At 36.5% G+C, this 17,495-nt stretch overlaps 1 protein-coding gene and 1 pseudogene across 1 annotated transcript in view; both read left to right on the top strand.

Annotated features, from left to right (window-relative positions):
* The window catches only part of LOC482172 (transmembrane protease serine 11C-like), a 48,840-nt gene that overhangs the window by 15,943 nt on the left and 15,402 nt on the right, over positions 1 to 17,495 (top strand). Inside the window, exons 4-5 of the mRNA XM_038556210.1 lie at positions 646 to 713; positions 3,765 to 3,928. Of these exons, the coding sequence (XP_038412138.1) occupies positions 646 to 713; positions 3,765 to 3,928 (232 nt within the window). The remainder of the gene's footprint in view (positions 1 to 645; positions 714 to 3,764; positions 3,929 to 17,495) is intronic.
* On the top strand, positions 16,479 to 17,492 carry LOC111098635 (annotated as a pseudogene).

Here is a 17,495-nt window from a genome sequence, read left to right as displayed (position 1 = left end):
ATTTGTGGTTTCCTGCCTTGTTAATTTTCCCCATTCTCACTGGTGTGAGGTGATATCTCACTGTGGTTTTGATTTGTATTTCCCTGATGGCAAGTGATGCAGAGCATTTTCTCATATGCATGTTGGCCATGTCTATGTCTTCCTCTGTGAGATTTCTCTTCATGTCTTTTGCCCATTTCATGATTGGATTGTTTGTTTCTTTGGTGTTGAGTTTAATAAGTTCATTACTCAGCTATTAGAAATGACAAATACCCACCATTTGCTTCACCGTGGATGGAACTGGAGGGTATTATGCTGAGTGAAGTAAGTCAGTCGGAGAAGGACAAACATTATATGTTCTCATTCATTTGGGGAATATAAATAATAGTGAAAGGGAATATAAGGGAAGGGAGAAGAAATGTGTGGGAAATATCAGAAAGGGAGACAGAACGTAAAGACTGCTAACTCTGGGAAACGAACTAGGGGTGGTAGAAGGAGAGGAGGGCGGGGGGTGGGAGTGAATGGGTGACGGGCACTGGGGGTTATTCTGTATGTTAGTAAATTGAACACCAATAAAAAATTTAAAAAAAATAAAAAATAAAATAAAAAATAATAAAAAATAATAAAAAAAAAACATAAGTCACCATTCATTTTACTTTTGAACAGATAAATGAAACATTTCATGGATCCAAACTGAGAAGACAGTATGTCAAATCTCATGTTGTCCAAGTAAGGTATGTAAAATCACCCAAGAAGCACAGAGCAGAAAATTCTGTTCACTTCATGCCTCATCTTCACTTGGTATAAATTCAAAGGATGAAATAAATTTTAGTTTGAGGCTTCAAAAGCACTAGCATTTTCAAATGTTAAAAAAAAAAACAAAAGAACAAAACAAAAAAAAAAAACGATATTCAAGATCTTTTGGAAAATTATTTAACCAGAACCAATTCTGATTGATTATGAGTTTCAGGTAAAGGTTGCATAGGTTTGTTTTTTATTTGAAGGCACAAGGTCACAAGACAAATATAAAGTTTTGTTTTTTATTTGAAGGCACAAGGTCACAAGACAAATATAAAGTCAGGAGATTATTTCAATATAGGGAAAAAATGGGTAAGATAAGAAAGCCATATACAGAATATCTGGTCTGGGGGGAGCAAACTAATAGGTAGCCAAATCTAGCTTAAAGACTTGTGGATTAAATATAAAAGTTGGGGGGTGCCTGGGTGGCTCAGTCAAACATCTGCCTTTAGCTCAGGTCATGATCTCAGGGTCATGGAATTGAGCACCATATTGGGCTCCCCACTCAGTGGGGAGTCTGCTTCCCCCTTTTCCCCTGCCTCTCCTCCCCAAGCTTGTGCTTGCTCTTTCACTATCTCAAATAAATAAATAAAATCTAAAAATTAATTAATTAATTAATTAATGTAAAAGTTGGGAAATATTACATAAAAGACGTAATTCTCAGAATGTGTTGAAAAGTAAAAAGATCTGACAATACAAGACCCAAACCCCCAAGTGGTAACAGTATTAAGTCTGTCTTGGTCAAGGCCTTTGTACTTGCTATTCCTTTTTTCTGGGAGATTTCTCCCTCAGTTCTCACGACTCACTCCTTGTCATTGGGACCTCACTTCAAAGAGGCCTTCACTGAAGGAGAGAAACTGAGTGGGAAAAAATTAGAGAGGAAGACAAGCCATGAGAGACTCCTAACTCTAGGAAACAAACAAAGGGTTGTGGAAGGAGAGGTGGGTGAGGGTTTGGGGTAACTGGGTGATGGGCACTGAGGAGGGCACTTGATGGGATGAGCATGGGGTGTTATACTATATGTTGGCAAATTAAATTTAAACAAAACGTTTTGAAAAAAAAAAGAATCTTTCCCTGAAGCTGTCTATAATGTTGCCACCTCCAACCTTCAAGTCATTGCTGTCTTCTTCATAGAACACACCTTGAAGGTTATTTTATACCTTCATTTTCTTGTTTATCTGTTTCTCTTACTTGCATGAGAGCAGGCTCCTTGGGCTCTTATATGCTGGTAGTGGATGTAGCTCTGGTACCTAGAATGCTGTCTGCTATATTGCCTGGACTAATACACACTTGTTAAGTGAATGACTGACTGAATGACTGAACTGAAACTTCAAGAATGGAAAGGAAAACTGCCAATGGAAAAGAATTAGATGCATTTGTCAAATAAAACTAAAGATTATTTTATGAGTCAAGAGAAGGTAATATTAAAATAACTTTTAGTTCATGATTTCAGTGTAAAAGAGGGTCATATGATTCTGATGATGTCAGATTAAGAATCCATATGTTGTATTTAGTTTATTTTTAGATTGTTATCCCATCCAGGAGAAAAGTTCAGAGTGACATCTATGGTTTGACAAAATCTTTAAAATCAACAGAGCAATACAATATGCCTTGTCTATTCCATGAGAAGTAAAGGGTTTGTCTCTACAAATAACATAAGAAAATACTAGCATTGCACCTGCGTAAAAGCAGAAGAGGTGAGAATACTTAGTAAATTGACATATAACTACTAAATGCTGAGTACTGTACCTAGGAAATAAAAATAATACATGTATAGTGCTTAGAGGAAGAGCATCTGGTGTACGTATGTCCTAAAACATAAAATAATAAAAGGTTATATAAAACTTAGCTAATCCATTACCTAGAATTACCCTGGAAAAATATTATTAAAATAATAAAGCTTTGCAATTACTTAGAAAATCTTGGATCTTAGCCATGGCTTCTGTTTTTGTTCACGGGTATTATGAAGGTTTGCAAGTGGATGTTTTCAAGATCTCTCTTGAGTCACCTACTCAGAGGTTGCTGTGGATTTTCAGATGTATAAATATAGAGAAATGCCTGGGAAGAAGGGAGGAAGTACAGAAACATAGAATAGAGCAGAATAGATATCTCATCAAGTCAGTAATAGTTATCCCCATTTAAAATTTCTGGATAGTACACTTGAATCTTCAAGTCAGAATTACAAATAAAATAAATCCAGTCTAAGGTGTTTGCTCAGTCATGATTTCCAACAGATGAGAGAGAACTGGCCCACTCTTGCAAACTGTGCCTCCACCAAAACAAAAATAAAAACAAAAAACAAAAACCAGGGGACGCCTGGGTGGCTCAGCGGTTGAGCATCTGCCTTAGGCTAAGGGCATGATCCCTGAATCCTGGGATCGAGTCCCACATCAGGCTCCCTGAGAGGAGCCTGCTTCTCCCTCTGCCTGTGTCTCTGCCTCTCTCTGTGTTTCTCATGAATAAATAAATAAAATCTTTAAAAGCAAAACAAATGAAAACACACACACACACACAAAAAAAAAACCAAGATAATAAATGATTCTTTCATCTCGCCTGTTAAGTTTCATTCTGTTATGTGCTATTGGCCCTATGCTCTTAGAGACCATCATGGATTTATTATACATAGATATACTAATAAAATTTTTACACAGCACTGACATTTACAAAATACCTCCATATACATTAATTTATATGGTGTGTACAATAACCCAGGAAATAATATTATCCCCATTACAGAGATGAAGAAATTCGCCTGCTGTAGTCAAGGAGTTAGCAGATGGTGAATCTAGAATACAAACACAGTTCCTCTGAGTCTAAATCACACTCTCTTTACTGTTCACCATGGACATAAAGTGCCATTTCTACCCCCCTGAGAGTGGAATAGCTGCCAGGAGCTCTGCTTAGCAAAATTATAAAATGACTCCATTAAGAATGATCAAGGCTCCAGTAATAAAATTATAATTTATTTGTCTGTTTCTATTCTGCAGCCGAGCCCAAGGGAAAGTGATAATACATGCTGTGCTGAAGTTTAAATCCTGTTTTAAAAATACTGCAGCAAAATTTCGAGATAGGATTGAAACCACTTTATATCAGAAGCTAAAAGGCAAAACTGGGTCTTTATGTATAGATTCTTCTTCATTTAAATTTTCAGGTAAGTCTTTTTGTGTATGGCATAGAGTGATTTTCAAGTTTTAATTTTAATACAGTGTTTTTTGTAAAAATTAAAACAACACTTCCCTCTTAAATATGATTTCTTTTTTTTAATTTTTTTTAAATATGATTTCATATACATCGATTACTGCTTTTAACCACTGTTAATCAGGGTCTATGTTTTAATCAATGTCTTGATATAATACCATTCTTGTACTCCTGGAATTAAACTTTACTTGATGATAGAGTTTAAAAAAAAAAAAAGTAGTCAGGGACCCAAATAACATTTCTTTGCAAAACAAGGCAGCCGTAAACTCTTAATGGCTTGTTCTGTGGGTTGTGATTTCTCCCTGAGTTCTTTTCGCTATTTCAAGAATCTAGGCTCCTACATTCCAGAAATGAGTTTGAATCTCTTTATCATCAAGCCTACTTCCTCATAGGCTTTTAATGGACTTTCTCTCTCTCTCACTCATATGTACAATCTAATTCTTTTTTTATTTTTTTTAATTCCAGTATAGCTAACATACAGCATTATATTAGTTTCAGGTGTACAATTATACAATCTAATTCTTATTCTTGGTCACCTAACAATATTGTCAAAGACAGTTTCTAAAAGGTAGAGACAAATGCCCCTTCATGCCCAGAATAATGAGTGTCTCTCTGAGATAGCCAATGCTTGGCACAGCTAAGCTTGGCCATCAATTCTCTGCTATCACATGTTTGACCAAGACAGAAAAGTATCCCTGACCCTATAGGAAGGACTAAAAGGATGAAATGTTTATGAAAAAAATAAATCTAGGCCAAGGATTCATTTGCATAGAACATCAAACGGATCAAAAGCAAAACCTGAACATGCTTCCCCTGGATAAGAAACCATTAGGTTATTGAAATGTGACTCTTCTCAGGTTTAGATGCTTTCTCTTAGAACCTTCCTTCTCACACAGCTTATCCTATGTGTGGTGACCTCAAAAGAACACAGAAAAATAGAGCAGATCTGCAATTTATAGAGAATTTGCCACCAAAGATATATTCTTAAAAATTCATCTGCTAAAAACATGAACTCATATGTAAAGAAACAGCATTAGATTTCCACTATTTTTTTTCAGTAATTCTATTTATTACAATGCCACCCTACAATTTTAGGAAGGGTGTCACTTAACAGTGACTGTTAAGTGTAATACACTTAAGTACAGATGATGCTTTGGTATTGTCTTAGCCTCTACTTGTTGCTTAGAAACCCCCTCTTCTTCCTCTTTCATCCCTCATCAGAAGTTAGATGCCTTGTGAAACCAGGGGTTCGCAGGTAGAGTACCAAACCCAGCAGCCAACTGTACCAGTTCTGCAAAACCACAATGAAATGAGTTAACACAAAACTCACATTTAAGACAGCTCTTAGTTAGGTGATTATGAATCTTCATTGGTCACCACGTAAATGTGCCTCTGGTTTAGGGATTTATGAAAACCTTAGTTAGATAGTCAAGGTTGTTGTCACAAGGTTGCTGCTATCTTATTGACAGTCTGACCTTATGTTTTCTGGTTAGTTTAGTTGCTTAGAGCCTGCTCCTAAGTATGTCAATATTGCTGAATTTTATTTTTATACAAGCTGCTTAACAAAGAGGAAGAAGTCACTACTTCCCACAGCTGTGGCTTGGACACCACTGGCCAGCTCTACTAGTTACAACATGGCTAAATACAGAACTAAGGTTCCTACATTATTATGTCTAGAAAGAGAAGATACAAAATATTGGTAAGACGTGCTGAGATTTTTTTTAAAGATTTTTTTTTTTATTTATCTATTCATGAGAGTCACACAGAGAGAGGTTGAGACACAGGCAGAGGGAGAGGCAGGCTCCATGCAGAGAGCCTGATGCGGACCCGATCCAGGGTCTCCATGATCACACCCCGGGCCGAAGGTAGCGCTAAACCGCTGAGCCACCAGAGCTGCCAGACCTGCTGAGATTTAAATCCCAGGTCCACTGTATATCAACTGTGTGACTTTGGAAAAATTGCTTCACATTTCTGCACCTCAGTCTAAACACTTCATCATGGTGATGGCAAGAATAAAAAATACTGCATATGGCTGCTGTATTTCAAAGACCTCATGCACTTTAAAAAACAGGACTACGGTAAAGTAATATTAATTGGTTTTTAGAGAAAAAAAACACTCAAAATGTATATCCTATGGATTATATATTTGCAAGTCAACTTTATATATGTGTATATGCTATTATTTTTATCAGTAGGCCGCCCATATCTTCTCCCCCAAACCTAGACTTCACTATGGATGAGGAGTCAGAAACTTCACTATGGATGTGTGGGGGAGTCATTGTCCTTTTCCCAAGTACTTTCCCCACACTTCAAAGTACTAGTGCAGTAGGGGCAACTCCATATCCCCCTACCCCTAAACCCCCACCAAAAACAAATTACTTCATCTGACAGAGCTTTAACTTTTTCACCTTTATAAAGGAGATCATGATTGATATACTTTATAGTAGAAGTGTTTTTTCTGAAAAAAAAAAAAAAAATGAACACACACATCTAAAGCCCTTAGTGCAATGCCTAACGTAGAGACCAAAAAAAACAGTAACCAAGATAGATTTTCTTCTATATATATACTTCGTAAGAGTATTTTGCCAGAGATCATGGTTATTCTTCTGGTAACTGTGTTCTTGAATATTCACTGCACACCAATGGAATCTTAGGGAACATATCTATGTGCCTTTGATATATAGATTCAAGGCAGGGCAATAGCCCAATGTAAAAAAATGTTACAAGCCCCAAGGATGAAGTAAATCAGTGGTAGTTGAATCAAGGGATGAAAAGTATTGTTTTTGCAGAAATAATAAGTTAATCAACTTAAGTGTCCATCAATGTTTCAGTACTTGATAATTACACCTACCCCGGGAAAACTGCTTTATGTAATTCTTAGTAATAATACTAAATAATTATTGGCTTAATTTATTTTTTCATTTATCAAATAAGTACTGACTGAATACTGACTATGGGCCAGGAAATTTGGATAAAATTCTCACTTCCCATTTTTTGTTTATGCTAAGAGGAAATTCATTTATTTTTCTTATGCACATACCAAATGATATTGGAATGAGTATCTAAAAAGGATATTGGTTGATTTTTAAAAAAAAAAAATAGTTTGCCATCTATCATCATGACTAAAAGGATAAATCTCACAGGATTTCCACTTAGAATTTGAATTCTCTATAACTGTCATGCAGGTTAAGTTATTTATTCCAGATCAGTGGCAAAATCAGGAATAGTGAAAATGGGTTACTGATTTCTGGTCCAAATTAAATTCATGAAAAGTGCATTATTTATTGCACTGTGGGCATTTGGAAGAACTTAAAGTTGAAAAAGACCTTAGCAATCTCTGGTCTGGTTGCCTTATTTGTAGGTAAAGAAGAGTCAATGAAATAAAATTCACTCTAAGTCATAAAATAAAGTCTCGGGCAAACCTGATTCTTTAAGCCATATGTTCTGATTTTGAGTACACTCTGCATTCTCAACACTATTTCATGAATCAGTTTAGAACTGAGAGCTGCACTAAAAATCTACTTAAGATGCAAGTTTTAAAATTCCAGTGGAAAAAGAATATCTGGCTTCTTTTTTTAAATCTGAAGTCAATCGTTGCAGATCAAAATCTTTTAAACTCTGACGTCAGTGTTAACATCAATGAAGAAAGCATGTAAATCCATATCTAACTTAAAGAATCGCTGAGAGGAGTTGAAATCAAACATTATGCAATATTAACGCTAATCAACAATTATGAAGTACTTGAACAAACACTTTGCTAGGTACTGTAGGGAAATTTAAGAGAAAAAGAATTTTGTCCCTCTCAGCAAAAAGCCTATAAAATAAATAAATACATATATGAGGATATATATTTAAGCTTACACTGATTTAGTGTATATGAAAAACACAAGCAGTATGACTATTACACAAATATATTTTAAGCTTATCTAGTATAAACAGTGTAATGTGGATTGGACCTAATGCTGTCATCAGCTTGTAAAATGAATGATCGCAAGTATGCTACTAATAGACATTGCCACTCCCAGATTTAGGATGGAAAGAATGCTTCAATTATTAATACCCATGAACACAACGTTTAATTTTCCAGTCACTCCTGAATTCCATGAAAAATTACATCTACTACTTTCCAAGGTACTAACAACCAGTATTTATGGAGTGCATTCTTTAGTTAGATAGCCACGTTTTTTCCACCAATTCTAAACTCTCCTAAGGCAAGTTCCTTAACTTAATACCATTGACTTCAATGGGAAAAATTTTTATGCATTCCCAAATCTCTGAATTTCTGTTTACTTGCACTTAATTGATATCACATTCCCTTAAAATAGAGATGATAGGGGCACCTGTGTGGTTCAGTCAGTTAAGTGGCTGCCTCCTGACCAGGTCATGATCTCAGGGTCCTGGGATGGAGCCCTGAGTCAGGCTCCCTACTCAGCGGGGAGTCTGCTCCTCCCTCTGCCTCTTCCCTTAACACACCTCCCCAACTCGTGCTCTTTTTCTCTCTCAAGTAAATAAATAAAATCTAAAAAAAAAAAAAAAATAGAGATGATAACCTCAATATTTAAAATTGGCTAACATAGTCAATTTTCCTTTATTACTTATTTTATAGTATGATTACTCACATGATCTTGTTATTTCATAGTTTAATGACCAAAACAGAACATACATATAATACCTAATGTTTATGCAATTTAAATTTTAATGCATACAAAAAAGAACAAGTAAAACAATGCAAATGATATCTCACCAAACAAGTTGACCTCACAGCATGATGCACTTGACACTAACTGTCATAAACTATCACACCAAGAGCTAAGAAAAAAATGTAACACTAGACTAGATGCACCAACTACAGGACTGCAAGGATGACTACATGGAGGCTCTCCTAAAAGTTCTGGAAGGAAAAACTGAAGTCATTCCTTGTAAAAGTGAAAAAATGCCTCATAAGCTAAGTAGAGTTTTAACTGAAACGCCTTATAAAGTAGAATGCTCATAATTTTAATGAGTATATAGAAAAATAATAATCATTTCCTACACAAAGATGCCTTGTATATATACTGGTACACTTAGCTATCTATTGAATAAGTATGAGAAATATTTTAAATACTTATGCTAAATCATAATTTGTTAAAGTAAAAACTCAAATTATGTGGAAGTAATAGAAAGAATAAGAACATAGAACTTTATATACAAGGATGACGATCCTAACCCATTATTAAGAGTTTTACAAGAGGAAGAATGAAGCTCTGTCCTACCACTCGTTTGGGAGCAGCTGGCAAACACTGAGATATGGATGACGATGTTAGTAGAACACATTCTTTCGCGTGGCTTGATCCTGAGATAATGCATGGCTTCACTTCTACTATGCTTTTAAGGAACCAATCATTCTTTAATGATTCTTTAATCCTAGAGGACATTTTCTAAAAGCATAGGATTGCCCAGAGTGTCCTTTCTTAACAAAGAATCAATCTTAAGCTCTATAAACCTGTTTTATCAGCAAATAGTTTCTTAGAATATTCTTAGTGTAAGACCTTGACCATTCAAAATTCCTTGGAAGTAACTCTTCTAAATAGGCAAATTTTCCAAATACTTTATTTTTAAATTTTTATTTAGTCAAGAGATAGAGAAAGAGTGAGCATGAGCAGGACAACAGGAAGAGGGAGAGAGAGAAGCAGACTCCCTGTTGAGCAGAGTCCAACGTGGTGCTCCATCCAGGACTCCAGGATCATGACCTGAGCCAACGGAAGACGCTTAACTCATTGAGCCACCCAGATGCCCCCCACCTTTTTTAAGGTTTTATTTATTTATTTATTTATTTATTTATTTATTTATTTATTTATATCTTGCATTCTTGACAAATAGCAAAAGTCTCTTTAAAAAATTTTTTTTTCAAAAACCTTTCTCAAATTCAACACCTACTTTTCTGACATCGCTATGGACATTCATTAATATATAATGGATATTGTAGTTCCCTTAGGGAAATGTAGGGTTATTGGTGCCCTCAATAAATGATCCTAATATTTAGGGTTTTCAGCTCTTATGTTTGTTCTTTTTATTTCTTTCTCATACTTCAATGTCAAGCAGAATTCTTGCTATCACTTCTGTTTTCTGTGTTCTTTCTTCTACGTTCTCCAAATTTCTTTTAAATATTTCATAGTAATTTATACATAAAAATTGGAAAAAGTAAATAGCCTTTGAATGAGGGTGTCTAGGACCTCATTACTTAATTAAATAAGCTCTAGGGAGTTAACTTTTTATATAACTTTTGACTCTTCAGACACCATTGTTTCCTGATTCTTGTTGTTGTTGTTGTTGTTGTTTGTTCCTGATTCTTGACTTTATTCCAGAGAAAATGTTGCCAAGTCTCCTAAAAGATATGGAGCATTATTCCTGTTGGTATTTCAAAATGTCTTCCAATAAAGCTGGATATTTATTTAAAATAATATTTAAGGATTTTAAAAATGCAGCCTCAAGCTTTGAGTTTGACATGCACATTATTAGATAATACAACTATGTATTAGACATGCCTGGAACACAGACATTACTGTCCTAACTGATATCCAACATTATCCATCTGAAGTTGGATAGATCTGTGTGATTAATTTTATGTGGCAACTTGACTGAACCACAGGATGGTTAGATAGCGGGTTAGATATTACTTCTGGGTATATCTGTGAGGATGTTTCCAGAAGATATTAACATTTGAATTAATGGACCGAGTAAACCTGATTGCCTTCCCCATTGTGTGTGGGGGCATAATCCAACCCATTAAAGGCCTAAATAGGATAAAAAGATACAGAAAGGGTAAATTCTCTCTTTCTGCCTGATTGTTGAGCTAGAACATTGGTTTTCTCCTCCCCTGGTACAGGAATTCACACCATTGGCAATCCGTTTCTCAGGGCTTTGGATTTGAACTGGAGTTATACCACTGGCTTTTTGGGTCTTCAGCTTACAGATGGCAGATCAGAGGACTTCTCAGCCTTCATAATTGCTTCTGAGCCAATTCCTCATAAAACATAAATGAATGAATGAATAAATAAATAAACAAATACTTCTGTTTCTCTAGAGAACTCTAATATAACCTGCAAGAGTACACAGCCAGTCACCATCAAGCCCAAACAATCTCAAATTTGCTATGGGCTTTTAGACAGCCTACTTGCCTCACATACTCCTAAGAGTACTTACTGTACTCTTACTATAGGTATTAACTGTACATATAGGTAGACTAATGCCCCTTTCACCCTCAAGTTTGTTCTAGCTTTTTATCATTTCCTAAGAACCTAAGCCTTTGGGGCCATTACACTTCTTATGCCCAGCCTGAATGAGTTATAAGAGTGGTGAGTTTTAAGTTAAAGAGTTTACACTTTGGTAGGGTCTGTTAAAATCCATTAAATTACAAAAAATACAAGGCCAAAATTTTGCTTTCTAAAATTTTATTTGATAATATTGTATAAAATGAGCTAGAGGGGAGAGTTTTTAAGCAGAGAGATTGGTTAAAAAAGAAAATGGTGCAAATGTGAAGAATTGAAAATAATACTAGATGGGACACCTGGGTGGCTCAGTGGTTGAGCATCTGCCTTGGGCTCAGGTTGTGATCCCAGGGTCCGGGGATCGAGTCCCACATCGGGCTCCCTGCATAGAGCCTGCTTCTCCCTCTGCCTAGGTCTCTGCCTCTCTCTGTGTGTCTCTCATGAATAAATAAAATCTTAAAAAAAAAAAGAAAATAATACTAGAAATAGTGACATATATCAGAGAGATTATATTTATAGAATTGACAAAACTTAAATGGTGTGAGGCATAACAGTGAGAGGAATTGTATACAATATTCAAGTTTTAAGTCTGAGGAATTAGTGGCATGATAACTTCATATAAAATAGCGGACAAGAGAGACATAGTAGAATATAGATGATTAGCTTACATTTTGAGTATTAGAATATACATCTCCAGATAAAATTACTGTTAAGAGGATGGAAAGACAAGCTACAGACTGGAAAAAAAATTTTTACACCACTTACAAAGGACTAGAATCTAAAATATAGAGATAGCTCTCAAAACCAGTTAAAAAAAATCAATTTAGAAAACAGGCATGGGACACCTGGGTGGCTCAGTGGTTTAGCCCCTGCCTTCAGCCCAGGGCATGATCCTGGAGTCCAAGGATCGAGTCCCACACTGGGCTCCTGCATGGAGCCTGCTTCTCCCTCTCCCGATGTCTCTGCCTCTCTCTGTGTGTGTCTCTCATTAATAAATAAATAAAATCTTTAAACAAAAACAGGCAAAATATGTGAAAAGATACTTAACCAAAAAGAGTATACAGATAGCAAATAAGCACTTGAATAGGTGTTCAATATCATTAGCAATTAGAGAAATACAACTTAAAACTACAATAAGATATTGCTACATTTACAGGAAAGGCTTAAAAAATTTTAAATGATGGCAAAACCAAATGCTGGCTAAGATATGGAGGAATTGAATCATCCATACTACACTTCTGGGGATTTAAAATGGTACATCCATTCTGGAAAACAGTTTGGTTGGGTTTTTTTTTTTTGGGGGGGGGGTATTTTTTTTATTAAAAACGCAAAAGACATAAAACCCATTAATTCCACTCCTAGGCATTACCCCAGACAAATGATGGTTGTGTTCATACAAAAATGTATACATGATCTTTACAGCAGCTTTATTCCTAATAGCCAAAAACTTAAAACAATCCAGATATCCTCCAAGAAGTTAAGGGTTAAACAAACTTGAGCACATCATATCATGGAATACTACTCAGTAATAAAAGAACTTGGATGAATCTCTAGAAAATTACACTGAGTGAAAGAAGCCAATCCAGAAAATTACATACTGTATGATTCTATTTACATGAATATATAACATTCTTGAAATGACAAAATTATAGAAAGGGAGAACAGATTAGTGGGTACCAAGGATTAAGGTGGGAGTAGGATTGGAAATAAGATGTGACTATTAAAGAGCAACATGACAAATTCTTTTTTTTTTTTTAAGATTTTATTTATTCATTCATTCATGGGAGACACAGAGAGAGAGAGAGGCAGAGACACAGCCAGAGGGAGAAGCAGGCTCCATGTAGGGAGCCTGATGTGGGACTCAATCCCAGGTCTCCAGGATCAGGCCCTGGGCTGAAGGCGGCGCTAAACCGCTGAGCCACCCGGGCTGCCCAACACGACAAAGTCTTGTGGTGATGGAAATGTTTTGTATTTGACAGCATCAATGTCAATATCCTGGTTTTGATATTGTACAATCAATAGTTTTGAAGATGTCTTTACATCTCTAAGAGATATTATTACCTTTGGGGGAAATTTGGAAAAGGGTACACAAATATTATTTATTACAAGTGCATCTGAGTCTGCTATTATAATAAAATGCTGGATTTTTAAAAATTATACTTACATACACATTTCTTGGGATTAGATATTAGACATCCTGATAAGTTTGACTCTTTATCTCTTATGTTCCTAGATTTCTGGGTTACTGTTGTAACAAATATTATTTAAATGGGTCATAGCATGAGTTATTTTTTTTAAAGATTTTATTATTTATTCATGAGAGACACAGAGAGAGAGAGAAGCAGAGACATAGGTAGAAGGAGAAGCAAGCTCCTCTCAGGGAGCCCGATGCAGGACTCAATCCCAGGACCCGGGGATCACCACCCGAGCCTAAGGCAGGTGCTCAACCACTGAGCCACTCAGGCGCCCAGCATGAGTTTTTTAAATGTCTTTGAGAAGCTTGGCAATATTTTTAAGACTAAAAGTCTAGCACTATGGAGTTACTCCTACCATAATATAATAATGATATTTTATCTTCCATTCCAGCAGCCTAAAATCTTTTCTACTGAAGTATAATTGATATGTGACATCACATTCATTTCAGGTGTACAACATAACGATTCAATATTTGTATATATTGCCAACAATCACTCTAGTTAACAACTGTCACCATAAATATTTATTTAAAACATTTTCTTAAAAAAATAAATAAAAAATAAAACATTTTCTTGTCATGAGAACTTTTAAGTTCTGTTCTCTTAGGAAGTTTCAAAAATGCAATATGGTATTAATGATAGTCACCATGCTGTACATTACATCCCCATGTACATGCACATGGCTTATGTATTTTATAAGTGGAAAATAACCCCCTTTAGACTCACTTCTCCCATTTTGCCCAACTCCCCCCACCCCACATTGATTGATTTGCAGATATTGAACAAACCTTGCACCCCTAGAATAAATCCCACTTAATCATGATGTATGATTCTTTTAATCCATTGTTGAATGCAGTTTGCTAATATTTTATGAGGATTTTTGCATCTTTGTTCATCAGAGACATTGACATATATATATATATATTTTTTTTTTTCTTATGACATCCTTCTTTGTTTGGTGTCAGGTTAATACTGGCTTCATGAGTTTGGGGTGTTCCCTCATCTTCTACCTTTTGGAAAAGTCTGAAAAGAATTGGTATTAATTCTCCTATAAATGTTTGATAGAATTCACCAGTGAAGCCATCTGTTCCTACACTTTTTTTGTTGGGATCTTTTTGTTTACTGACTGAATCTCTTTAGCAGTAATTAGTCTGTTCAGATTTTGTAATTCTTCATGATTCAGTCTTGGTAGGTTGTATGTTTCTAGAGATTTATCTATTTCTTCTAAATTGTTAAATTGTTGGCAATATAATTGCTCATAGTAGCTTAGGATTCTCTGTACTTCTGGGTATCAGTTATAACATCTCTTTCTCTTCTGATTTTATTTATTTGAAATATCCCTCTTATTTCTTAGTGAGTCTAACTAAAGCTTTGCCATTTTTGTTTCTCTTTTCAAAGAACCAGCTCTTAGCTTCACTGATCTTTTCTATGATTTATCTCTATTTTACTTATTTCTTCTCTGACACTTGTTATTTCTTTCCTCATGGTAACTTTGTTCTTCTTCTAGTTCCTTGAGATGCAAAGTTAGGTTGAGATTTTTTCTTGATGTTAAACTCTTTTGACATTCACAAACAATATAAGATTGTAAAGGTACTAAAATTATCAGGCAAAACCACTTTGATTCTTCTTTTACTTTACTGATGAATTATGTATGACTCTTGCCTGCTTCTCTTATTGCAATACACATTAAATAGCTGAAAATACCATTTACTAGATGCCAGTTTTAATGTTTTTTTCCCCTTAAAGTGATTTTTGTTACTGATAAGTTGTGCATCCAAGAGCTTTTATTAAAGCTCATCTATGGAAAAAGTCAATAAGGGACCAAAAAAAAAAAGTCATTCAAAATATGAATAGCTCTCTTTAAAAAAAAAAAGAAATGTCTTTACTCAGTCTGTCGACTCGAGTCAGGAAGAAATTTAAACTTAGAGATTTCAGAATTTTTTCCTAACCAGTTTTTCCATTCTTTGTACCTTCTACATTCTTTGTCTCTTATGTAAAATGTCTGAAGAAACACACAGGAGTCCTACGTGTTCTGAGTAAGAAAAGAATAGTTGTGGTTTGTGTTCAATGACAGGTTACTTGTGCAACTTCAAAAACCATGTAATTTTCATGGCTTTACTCATAAGTATTGCATAAAATAAGTCTACAAGTTCTCTTAAGGTTATCATTGGGTCCATTAACCAATGCCTGAGTATTTTTATTTTTCTGTTTTTTTAAAAATGCACAGTTCCCAGAAGAATTATTTTACTGTAGAAAAAATACATTTTAAACAAGCAACTTAGGTAAATTCCAGAGAAAAACTTTTAATTTGTTCAGGATGAACAAAATTATTACAAGGTGATGGTTATTTTGCATCAGAAACTATGTGCAAACTGACAGAGAACATGAAACTAAGAAATTGTCTGAGAAGGGGCGCCTGGATGGCTCTGTTCAGGTCAAGCCCCACCTGCTCCCTGCTTAGTAGGGGATCTGCTTCTCCCTCTTCCACTCCTCTCCTTGTGCTCTCTCGCGCTCTCTCTCTCAGGCAAATGGCTAAATAAAATCTTCTTAAAAAAATTATCTGAGAAGACAGAGCTAAGAAGTAGCTTCGTATATTTCTTAAGGAAAGCAATGGATACGAACTGAAAGAAATCCGTCCCCAAAGTATTCTCTGCTGGGTGTTACCCCAGAGCCAAGCCATGGAAATGCTGACCTTCACAAGATGCCTAGATCCCAGAGAGGACCAAACTAGAAACTTTTCAAAGTGAAAGTGCTAATCGTACATATTAACCTTCTATCCAATATTTGTCCTCAAAAGGGCCCCTTAGAAACACAAGCATGTCATTTCAAAAGCATAAGACAGATGCCATTACTCACATTGCCCACTGCTCCCTGTACCAACTACCCGAATGCATTCTTCAGTACATGTTTGTCCTCTCTCCATTTTAGGAGCCTTTTGTACTGCTTAAAGGCTAAAGATCAATGATGGCTAAATATAGAATAATATCCAAATAAATTTGCATTCTTCACATTTCTTGAAATCTGCATAAAAATTTTAAAGAATTGGTGACACTGTAGAGCAATGGTGGTGGTGGCAGCTGCGCAGAGCCCGGCCGCCGAGGCCCCCAAAGTGCTGCTTCTGTGGGGCGAGCCCGCCGCCCCCCGACCCCCGCCCCACCTGAGCCCCAGGAGGAGGAAAGAGAGTAGCAGCCCAGCCTGCCAGAGACCGCAAGAAAGCTCGAATGAGGGAGCTGGAACAGCAAGTGGTAGATTTGGAAGAAGGGAACCAAAAACTTTTGCTAGAAAATCAGCTTTCACAAGAGAAACCTCATGGCCTTGTAGTTGAGAGCCAGGAGTCAGGACAGTGGTTGGGGATGGAGACCCAGGCCCAGGGGAACGGAGTGAGGCCGCAGCAGGTGCAGGCCCAGTTGTCACCCCTCCAGAGCATCCCCCCATGGATCCTGACAGCGTTGACTCTTCAGACTCAGTCTGATACCCTGTTGGGCATTCTGTTCAACTTGCATCCCTGTGTCCTTCAGACATCCTTCCCCAGAGTCTACAGCCTGGAGCAGCTTCCAGGGGTCCACCCAGAAGGACCCAGTTCCTTACCGGCCTCCCCTTCTCCATCACTGGGGACCTCATCAGCCGAGCTGGAAGCCATTAATGAATTTATTCCTTTTGACCACGAATATACCAAGCCGCTAGTCTTAGAGATACCCTCTGAGTCGGAGACCCAAGCTAATGTGGTAGTGAAAATTGAGGAAGCACCTTTCAGCCCCTCAGAGAAAGATCTCCCTGAATTCACTGTCTCAGTGAAGGAAGAACTTGTAGAAGATGACTCCATTCCAGAGCTGGGCACCTCAGATCTACTTTCATCCAGCCACTGCCTGAAGCCATCTTCTCTACTGGATGCTTATAGTGACTGTGGATATGAGGGGTCCCTTTCTCCCTTCAACGACATGTGCTCACTGCTTGGTGTAGACCATTCTTGGGAGGACCCTTTTGCCAATGAACTCTTTCCCCAGCTGATTAGTGTCTAAGGAATGATCAGTGCTGTTACCCTTTCCCTTGACCATTTTACTGCCTGAAGATAGCAGAG

Source organism: Canis lupus, chromosome 13 (genome assembly GCF_011100685.1).
Source record: "Canis lupus familiaris isolate Mischka breed German Shepherd chromosome 13, alternate assembly UU_Cfam_GSD_1.0, whole genome shotgun sequence".
NCBI classification, from domain to species: domain Eukaryota; kingdom Metazoa; phylum Chordata; class Mammalia; order Carnivora; family Canidae; genus Canis; species Canis lupus.
This window is presented reverse-complemented; position numbering and strand designations above follow the sequence as displayed.